The following is a 9,850-nucleotide window of genomic DNA, read 5'->3' as shown; positions in this document are numbered from 1 at the left end:
AGTGCCTCAGAGCGCGCGCATCTACCGGTACAGGCATTCTAGTGAACACTTATTGGGGACATGGGATGAAATACTTGCTTTAGTACATGTATTTTAAGCATGGAATAAATGAAACAGCACTACAATATGACAGTCTCACAATAGCTGGATCAAACAATACTGACACAATCTCCTGAAATCATTAACCATTACATCAGACCACATAGCAGACTTGTTCCCCCACCCAAAACATGGAAGACAGAAAAAAATCTCCAGAATCCCCCCCCCCCTCAAAATGTGATGAGGGCACCAGAGACATCACCTGAAGTATATGTACATCCTAATTATTGTGTGGACATGTCAGAACCTTAACAGCAGAGAAAGGATACTGCTCGCCCTTCTTCGGATCACACTGGGAGTAGGCAGAAATCAGCTGGGCTATAGTCTTCACATCATCAGGGTACATGCTGGGAGGGAACGGCAAGGTTGAGCGGGATTGTGTCATAATGATACCTGAAGTTAGCTTCTAGAATGCAACTCTACTTTCACTTTTGTTCTTATGAACATATTCATAGTGACAATAATTACTGAGCACTAGATCAGTTTTGAAATACATTCATTTAAATGATGAATGTGATACAGGGATGAGTTTACTGAACAGGATGGCAAGACACCTTTGCAATGGCAGGCAAATTACATCATCAGCAGACCAAGCAGACCAAACTAATAAAGAAACAACCAGCCTGGCTATAAATCTTCCTGATATAAAAAGTCTGAAGATTCACCTCCTGAGCTCCTCTAGTATCTCCGTGGCCTTCTGTGCCTGGCCATGTTTCAGTTTGAACTGGGAGCTGGCTCGCATCAGCTGGGCTAGGTACGGGGAGGAGGGCTGGAGAGGGACAAAATCTCAGCCTTAAACAGTGTAGGAAATTTACAGTATAAGCTTTATTGCAGTACTTAAGAGACATTTGCGCTTATTAATCAAATACCATACCCTAACTTATGTTTACACTGTAGTTATAACCTTGTACCTCCACTAAGAAGTACTTTTCACAAGCTCATAACATTGTACAAATGTCCCTTAGGCCATACCAATTTAATTTGTTGGTTCTCGGATTTTTTCAGAAAAAAGTTGGAGCGACAGGGCGAAAAAAAAAAAAAAAAAACTGCAACAAGTCTGGATTGAGGTCCAGAGTCTCAGGTTGGTAATTCCAGACCTGAAACCATGGTATATGTGTGGCAGAATACTTATCCAGTTACAATTACATGAAAAATTTGCATGTAAGCATACATTTTATATTTGATTTCAACAATACAAATGCAAAATAATGTGCAATCAGTATTACAGAAGTACACACAGTAATAAAGCTTAAAAGTTGTAATAAATCATCATAGTAAATCATTAACAACATTAAAAAAGTTTGAAAAACTTTTTCAGCATAGTACATGTATAATGTCTAATTTAAGTTAGCAACAACAAGAAAATGACTTCATTTCACCCAAAAAATAAAAGAGTGTCTGAAACATCTGATTCATTATTCTCTTTGTGAAAGCTGCAGTTTAAGCAAACAACGCTAGAGGCGTTATTAGTGTACTCCTCATTTGCATGAAATTGCATCTCATTTACATACTTGTGACTGGCTACATGCTGCCTTAGGCGGCCATTTTGGTTTGCCGAATCGTCATTTTTCAGCACAAATTTCACGATCTATTGGTGGTTTTCGATGATTTACAACACAAAGGAAAACATAAGCAGGTGATAGTTGTTTTTGCATGTCCAGTACTTGTTTCAGAAGTTTTGTTTAACTGAGCCGAAGTTTGTCGAGCAACTTGTGGGTAACGGGGCCATGTAACTCTCACGAACATGCAAATGAGTTCTCATGAACATGCAAATAACCTCATGGTCGTGTGGCCAATTTTTTTTTTTTTTTTTTGAAATTGGGAAAAATAGAAGCGGCGATTCCGAGAAACAACAAATTAAATTGGTATGGCCTTACACAAATTTTACATTCAATGTTGCTGACATATCTGAAAATATCTCATTAACTATTCATGAATTCTATTATTGATGATAAATAATACAATGGATAGGTCCAACTTGTTACACCTCTATGCTGAAAATATTCCAAAACCTAAGTACAACCTTGATATTAAGAAGATGAACTACGGATTCCTCTGCTTACATGATTTTCCTTGTACCAGTTGACAGTTGTGTCCAACACCTCAGCAGCGCCCTCTATGTTCTCCATGCTGGAGTACAGGTTCACCAGGGTGGACACCTGACACAAACATAGCAGACATGTCATGACATGAACAGGACACACCTCTCAGCTTCCTGATACAAGACAAATTCTAAAGAAACTTGTGACTTGATACTTACTAGGTTGTTAGAACTTGCTGGAAATAATCAGTCATTAGGGTAATAAGCTCTATGTAATACTGTAAGGGTTAGCTTGTACATGTAGCTTACATGTACATAGCAAATCAATTTTAGGTCTAAAAGAAAATGACATTAATGCCAACAGACTTATACTGGTACTTGACTTGAGGACTAGTTTTGCCCTACTGCGACTATAAGAAATTTCTGTACCATGTTTGGTTTATATCTCAGTTCCCCCACTGACTGCAGAACCTCGGCTGCCTGCCCAGCGTTACCTGTAACAGAACAACAGGCTTAGCTGAAGGACAGGATTCTTCACATCTCAGGATTCACTCCATTGCATTTAGATGAAGGTGTATGCATGTCAACAAAAGTCCTTCGTCAAAACAAACTTTCTTTACATAGTCATTAGAACAAATACTAGTAGCATTAAGATGATGACAATGCTAGATCACCTCTATCTGTGGGATAACCTATATCCGTTGTTTTGAAAAAACTGGGTATTGTGGGATTTCAAGTCGATGGACTTCAAATGGCTTCAAGTTACAATATTTTCAAAATAATGCATTTATTTTCAAAATATTGAACTGTCCATCAATTTGATGTCCCCAAATATAGGTCACCCCACGGACAAAGGTGAATTAGCGTTATCTACAATACAATGTTGTATAAATCCATAAAACCATAAATATGTGCAGAAATAATGTTTGCATTACAACTCACAAATACAATAGTCCAAGACAATATGAGCAGACTGAGAAGAGAAGATTCCCCTTTTTGGGAAGGAGCCATTAAAGTGTTGTATACTGGCCAAACATTTGAGTATTCTTTTTCTTCAGTGTCTCTAAACTAGATTCTACATGCTTGTCTGTTGTCTTCTGCAGATCTCTTCAAACTTGTAGTACAAATAATACTGTTTATTTTCCACCAATTCCCCACTCTGAGCCATATGGCCTCACCTTGGTTCAAGTGGAGCTGAGCTAAAGTCAGCTTCATGGTGATGCTGGGGTTGGGCCTGTTGTTGATGTGATCCTAGAATAAATACAGATAAAACATTTTTACATGAATAAACACCACAATCACTGCCAAATGTACAGTTCTCCACATGTTCATACCATGGTTGTTTTTAAGTGTCAGTTAACATGCTGGTACAACACTGTATCTGATGACAGCTTACTTGTGCTACTGTAACACATGAATTTCTTTTCACACAGCATCTCTTTTCTGTTAAACCCAATGAGGCCTACGCATTCCCTATGTCCTGACCTACCCTAGAAAAAAACTTGCCTACCCTAACTTTTTTGGATGGGCAGTGGAATCACATAGTTTCCACTTAGAATTTGTATTCAGCTTCCTATTCAAGGAAAATGCTTGTCCTAATGTATCCACAGAGTTGTAACCATTATGCACAAAATCAAAGTTTGACGTTGAAAATAAACGTGTCCTCATGAATACCAACTTTACTTTGTTAACTGTATTGTATCACTGGAGTTTGGCCAAAGCTTAAAAAAAGACAATCCCTATGAAGAGGAAACAAGAAAACAAGAAGTGTGTCCTTACACAGAGCAGCTCCACAGCCTTCTGGCGATGTTTCTCCCTGCAGAGCTGAGCGGCCTGGATGAGCAGGGGCATGTCCTGGTCAGGGTACTCCTCCTGGAGGGACTTAGCCAGCTTCCTACAGGCCTCGTTCTGAGGGCACGTACAGAGGTTATATATCTGTGTAGTCTACATATAGCATGAGAAATACACAGAAGGACAGATGGAGTAATCGAAAATGAGAGTAGTTACAAAAGGAGAAGAGATATCAGGCAAATTCAGCTCAACATCTTGCAATAGTCTTTATGCTGACACACTTGTTGAATGAAAGACTGATAAAAAAGTGAAACGATCCTGGAAGGCAAATGGCAATTTTTGGAAGGCTAATAAATAAAAGTAAATCAGGAAGTAAAACACATACATTACAAGACATGCTGCTATCACATATAGCAGTGTTGTATCAGAGAAGACCAGGTACAGGTATGTTCATGTTTGAAACTTTTTTCTACAATTATAGATGACCTACCTCTGTCTTGTCACTCTGAACACAGAAACACACAAACACATGTGTACAGGAACATCTCGTTAAAATGTTGTGACATATCTTTCATATTGATGACTACGCCATTGTAGATTATGAGGAAACACAAGATTGTCTAAATCAAATCAATAATGACCTCCTGCATGTAGTACTGTATTCCCAACCAGCTTCAATAACAAGTTGTATGTGCCCTGCCCTCTCCCTGACTGACCTGGTTGGTGTACATCTGCAGCAGACACTTATTGAAGGCGATATCTCTCAGCTGCTGCTTGGTGAGCTTCTGGTCTACACCTTCTGCTGTTGCTGACTTGATCTTCTTCTTAGAGTCAAAGACATTCTGGTCCTGAAGATGAGCATGTAAACATAGAAAAAACATTGAGCATTTTTCTTAGTGATACGAAAACTCTGAGCAGAAAATATGGTGTTTGTTTGTTATTACCCAGGCAATTAACACAGTTACAATCAAAAGAAATCTGATAACAATCATCATAACAAACCATATAGTTTTCAATATATCTGTTAACCTAGTTCAAGAAACTTAAGACATTGCCAATTTATAAACCACTGGGAGTCTGTCAAGATTGTTTTCCCTCAAGCAATCCATACATCACTTCAAACTGGTACATCAAGCTTGTGCGAGTTGAAGAGAAACAAATCAAACTGCCACACCTTGTTGAGAGAGATGATGTTATTGGAAGCCACTGCTGTAAGCCCCACATCTGTCGGTCTATAGGACAAAAATGAAAGGTTAAAAAAAATTTTCTAAAATGAAATAAAATAAAAGATTAAGCACTGAACTGATGACAAATATATCAGACATGCTGAACATTACTAATACTCATGACTATCAACATGTTCTTTATTGCAAATAATTCCACAGCATTTTTTACTTTTCAGACCAGTAAAATATTATTAGTGCAAAATAGCCGGTGTTTATTCTTAGCCTGGATACCAGGCTCTGAAGCTACCATGGTAATCATTTGAAAAGAATGAGTCAGTGGTAACCATGGAGACTGGTACCCAGGCTAGGTACTTGTTCAATAAAATTAATGCAAATAACTGAAAGCAAATTCTATGTTCACTTTTGTTTACACTATTTCGAAAACTACTATCAGAGCACAATAGATGTAACACTTCTTCAAATTTTGGGACAACTGAACTCCTTATTCAGCGTTACATCTAGTTGACTGGTAAGTAAAACATGTGGTACCTTGACTTGAGAACCTGGTTGTAAATCTTGGTGGCCTCTTCATTCTGGCCCTGGAGCTGTAGGCAGTACGCTCGCTGGGTTCTGACAAATAAAAACATTAGCATTACAGCCCATCTCAGACCAAAAGTAGCTATGTTAAGTCAGAATAAAGCACATAGCTTACAGAATACAGAGGGCACTTCTACGACTGAAAAATAAGCTTTCAGTTATGCAATCTTACAGCTGAGAAGCTTTTATTACTGAAATCTTACTTCAAAACTCCAAGCTCTGCTTCAATGTCCTCTTCAGTCACTTCCTGTAGTAGAGAAATCATGCTTCAGAAGTCTCTTACGGGTTCATGATTTCAACATGATGATTATGGCACTTGTTTTAAGATTCCCTTCCTTACAAAAGTTCCTGTTGTATAATTTTATTATCTTACATGTAAGGTGCTGATGATTAAGAAAAAATTACAGCACCTGGGAACTTTTCTAAAAAAAAACATTCTGAATGAGCTGTAATTTAATCAGTCAGGACAACAACAAAACAAAATCATGATCTTTGTAAGACTTCTTAACTTGGTATCAATAATGCTAAAATTGAGGTTACAAGACAATGAGATTACAGAAGAGTACTCACAGGGTCCTCCTCCAAGTTTTGCCTGCAGAGCTCTGTGAAATAAACAAAACAGTCCTCGTTACAGCTGATTAGCTTTAATAGCTGAGTGGTGAAACTGACTAGAATCTAGCACACATGAACAGACTCATTTCTTGCAAATGCTTTAAGAACAAAAATCCCTTTCAGTGACAGCTTGATAATAACTGACTCACCTTCTGCTTTCTGTAGTTTTTCCTCTGCCCCTTTCACGTTCCCCTTGGACAGCTGGGAACATGCTGCGTTGTACGACAGCTCATAGGTGGACTCTCGTAACCCATAATCCTCCTGGTATGGAAAATCAGCAAGCATTTTATTGCGTATCATGCTATAGCCAGAAGGTCCCAAATCAGGAGCTATGTTTTTCAAAGGGATAATGTAAGTCAATCGGCCAATTAATGATTACGTAGATATTCAGGTATTTACTGGTTTACTTTGGGGAAAAAATGTTCCAAGCACAGCATGTACTCAGTAACTTTCATTTCAGAACTAGTGTCTTATGACTCTTATGTCAAGTGTCATCAGTCTGAGGTGGTACATGTAGGCTAGTCAGAATCTGAGGTGGTACATGTAGCATAGTCAGAATCTGAGGTGGCACATGTAGGCTAGTCAGAATCTGAGGTGGTACATGTAGGCTAGTCAGAATCTGAGGTGGTACATGTAGCATAGTCAGAATCTGAGGTGGTACATGTAGGCTAGTCAGAATCTGAGGTGGTACATGTAGGCTAGTCAGTACCTACCAGCTGTTTCCCTCCCCACATCTGAGCAGCAGCCACCACAGCAGCCAGGTTAGTCTCTCTCTCCTCATCAAACTCATCCTGGGAACAATTAACACACAGGTTGGGAACATACTAAAACATTACTCATACATTGGATATATATGTAGTGAGTCGTGCATGGCAAACTTGCTTCTCCAAATTCCAATGACTTGATGGGAGCTTTAAAAAAAATAGGAGACAATGGTAAGGAAAAGTTCAGGATGAGCTAGGACTGGTAAGAGAAGCATAAAAGCTACTGTATGTCCTGCCTTTGGATTAAAATACCATTTCTGCAATACTACAATACTAAATTCTGACTTCAACATCTAAGAGTTAGGATTTATTTACTAGTACGTCAAAATAAAGGATAGACATCCAAATAACATAAAACATATGCAAGATAACAGTCAATCCAAAATCTATCCAGTATCTTTAGTAATTGTTATTTTGTGTTAGGATTTAGTTGAATGATGCTGAGGTCTGACCTGTGAGTTCCTGATGAGATCCCTGTACAGCTCCAGGCACTCGTCATGCTGCTCCAGTCGGTACAGCTGGGGAGGCAAGAGGAAAACATTATCATGTAAATGTACATTGGAGTTCATTTTTTTAAATGAAATGATCCAACATCTTCCAGGATCAACACTTTTATTGTAACAATTGTAGCTAATCATGCATTGAATGTAAATTGTAACAAAGAAACCTTTCTACTTTTTCTGCACATATACGATTATGATTTAATGTACAGTCCCAAATGCATGATAGGAATACCTGTTCCATGTAAAACTTGACATGTTGAAACACCAATTTACACCATTAGTAGAAAGCAGAGTAAAAATCTGACCACTTGTCCCAGAAGTTCTTTAATTCTGTAGTCTGGTTCAGGAATCTTCTTGATGACCTCTAAAGCTTCCTGGGTGCGGTTCAGCCGATACAGAGAATAGGCTCGCTCAAACTTCAGGGGGCTGGGGTGACATAGGTAAACAAGTTCATTTATTTGCTACAGCTACAGTGTTGACATGTCACTTGGAGACTTTTGTACGCCATCAGGAGATAAAGGTTTAGCACTAATTTGATCTAACAGTGGGGTCCAATCCAAATCACAAACCCAATGCACTAATCATTAAAGGGACAATCCATTTGGCATGGTCAGTTTGGCAGCGCTTGAACCCCAATGTTACACTTCTCATCCTTTTCTTTTTCTTAAGATTTGTCCCTGAATCTCCGAGTTCAATATCCCCATGCGACACATCTTCTAGCCTGTTACTAACTGGGTCGGCATGGGAACCAATGTAAGAAAGGAGTAGAAACAGTCTCCTGGCTCCCTGGATTTAAACTTGCACCAAACCCTAGATCACAAACCCAGCACCGCATACTACTAGTAGTTACTATGCCAAATGCTCATGATCAGAGCCCTTGGCAAGGTGATAAAAGCTCCTTGGCATGGTCAGTTTGGCAGTGAACCTCACTGTTACACTGTATTTTCTAAAGCCTAGTAAAGGCCAAAAAATAAGTATAGTCATAAAATGCAGGTATAAGACAATGATACTGACTCGGACAGCTTGTAGTTTCCGCCCATGAACCTGATGACCTCGTTGAACTGCCCCAGCTGGATCATGCTGACCACCTTGCAGTGGTACGCCTTCTCATCGTGAGGGTCCTGCTTCAGGACTGGAGGGGGAGGAGGAACACGTCATGGAAACCATTTCTATATACAACAGCATTATAAACTTCATTTAAAGGATGGAAACGTCACTTAAGGAACGAGGCTGGTAGAATAAAACCACATATGGATGCATCATGCCTGCTTGTGAGTGATTTGGAAAAGACTAGAGGAGAACTCAGATCTATTTGCACTGAACCATATGCTGCCGATGCATGCGCTATATTCATATGCCACGAAAATACGAATCAGATCGGTAAAACACTACAAAACAATGAACTTGTGAATGCAACTTACTCTTCGTAGCAATCTTCAGAGCCTTATTAAAGTCTCCGGCTTGTCCAGCTCGATTTAGATCGGAAAAAAGTTGAGACAAATTTGGCTGACCGTCGGGGGCTGCCATGTTGGAAACTACCCACAATTCTTCCTACTGGACGCAACCATCAGTTGTTGGTGAGGTCAGAATACTTATAACATGATGGAATCCATGGCCTTCACATACTTTGAATTAGACCATTTTCCTATAATAAGGTTTAATGCTACGTTCATTAATAAAACCACTATTCACTAATGGTCGTCTTTAAAGAGACACGTATCGTGAAAAATCGCTTGGCCAGTTTCCTTTGTTGCAGTTTTACTTCATTCCGCCAAGCGTCGCGCTTGTAAGATAACACGTTGGAGAGGTGCTCTGGCGACTTCACGCAGTTGACAAATGGAGAGGCGTTTTGGAAACTTCCACAAAAGGGTAACGTTAACTTGACATACTAGTAACTCATGTCCTTTTCAAGTTCCAATTGCCAGATTAATGTAGGTAGAAGACTGAACCTGCGTTCATTACCATATTGACTCGACAGCACCATGATGATCCTTGCCTTGTGTCCACCATGTTGTCAAATTTGGCTCCATTCCTTTTCACAAAATCAAATTGCAACCATTTACTAGCGACAAAAGCCTCACCGAGAAGTTAGAAAAGACCAGAAAAGTATGTTGGGTTATATGTTGTATTTACGTGCTTTCCCTCCTTCGTCTAGACAAGGTTTTTTTCAACTTCAACTTGGGTATAGACAGTCAGATGAGACTCCAAGCAGATGTTAGGCTCCAGCTTCCTACTTTGCATCTATTTCTTACTGAACTGTGTTATAACAAACAAATA

At 39.2% G+C, this 9,850-nt stretch overlaps 1 protein-coding gene across 1 annotated transcript in view; it reads right to left on the bottom strand.

Annotated features, from left to right (window-relative positions):
- The window catches only part of LOC118414297 (signal recognition particle subunit SRP72-like), a gene marked incomplete in the record, with an annotated part of 12,102 nt that extends 2,954 nt beyond the window's left edge, over positions 1-9,148 (bottom strand). The window contains 18 exon segments of the mRNA XM_035818255.1: positions 369-446; positions 765-868; positions 2,163-2,258; positions 2,570-2,634; positions 3,319-3,391; positions 3,920-4,048; positions 4,422-4,436; positions 4,648-4,779; positions 5,106-5,163; positions 5,647-5,727; positions 5,898-5,941; positions 6,265-6,296; positions 6,456-6,567; positions 7,020-7,097; positions 7,523-7,588; positions 7,879-7,999; positions 8,588-8,705; positions 8,995-9,148. Of these exon segments, the coding sequence (XP_035674148.1) occupies positions 369-446; positions 765-868; positions 2,163-2,258; positions 2,570-2,634; positions 3,319-3,391; positions 3,920-4,048; positions 4,422-4,436; positions 4,648-4,779; positions 5,106-5,163; positions 5,647-5,727; positions 5,898-5,941; positions 6,265-6,296; positions 6,456-6,567; positions 7,020-7,097; positions 7,523-7,588; positions 7,879-7,999; positions 8,588-8,705; positions 8,995-9,100 (1,508 nt within the window).
- Between the last annotated feature and the right edge of the window lie 702 nt (positions 9,149-9,850).

The sequence above is a fragment of the Branchiostoma floridae genome, chromosome 4 (genome assembly GCF_000003815.2).
Source record: "Branchiostoma floridae strain S238N-H82 chromosome 4, Bfl_VNyyK, whole genome shotgun sequence".
NCBI classification, from domain to species: domain Eukaryota; kingdom Metazoa; phylum Chordata; class Leptocardii; order Amphioxiformes; family Branchiostomatidae; genus Branchiostoma; species Branchiostoma floridae.
This window is presented reverse-complemented; position numbering and strand designations above follow the sequence as displayed.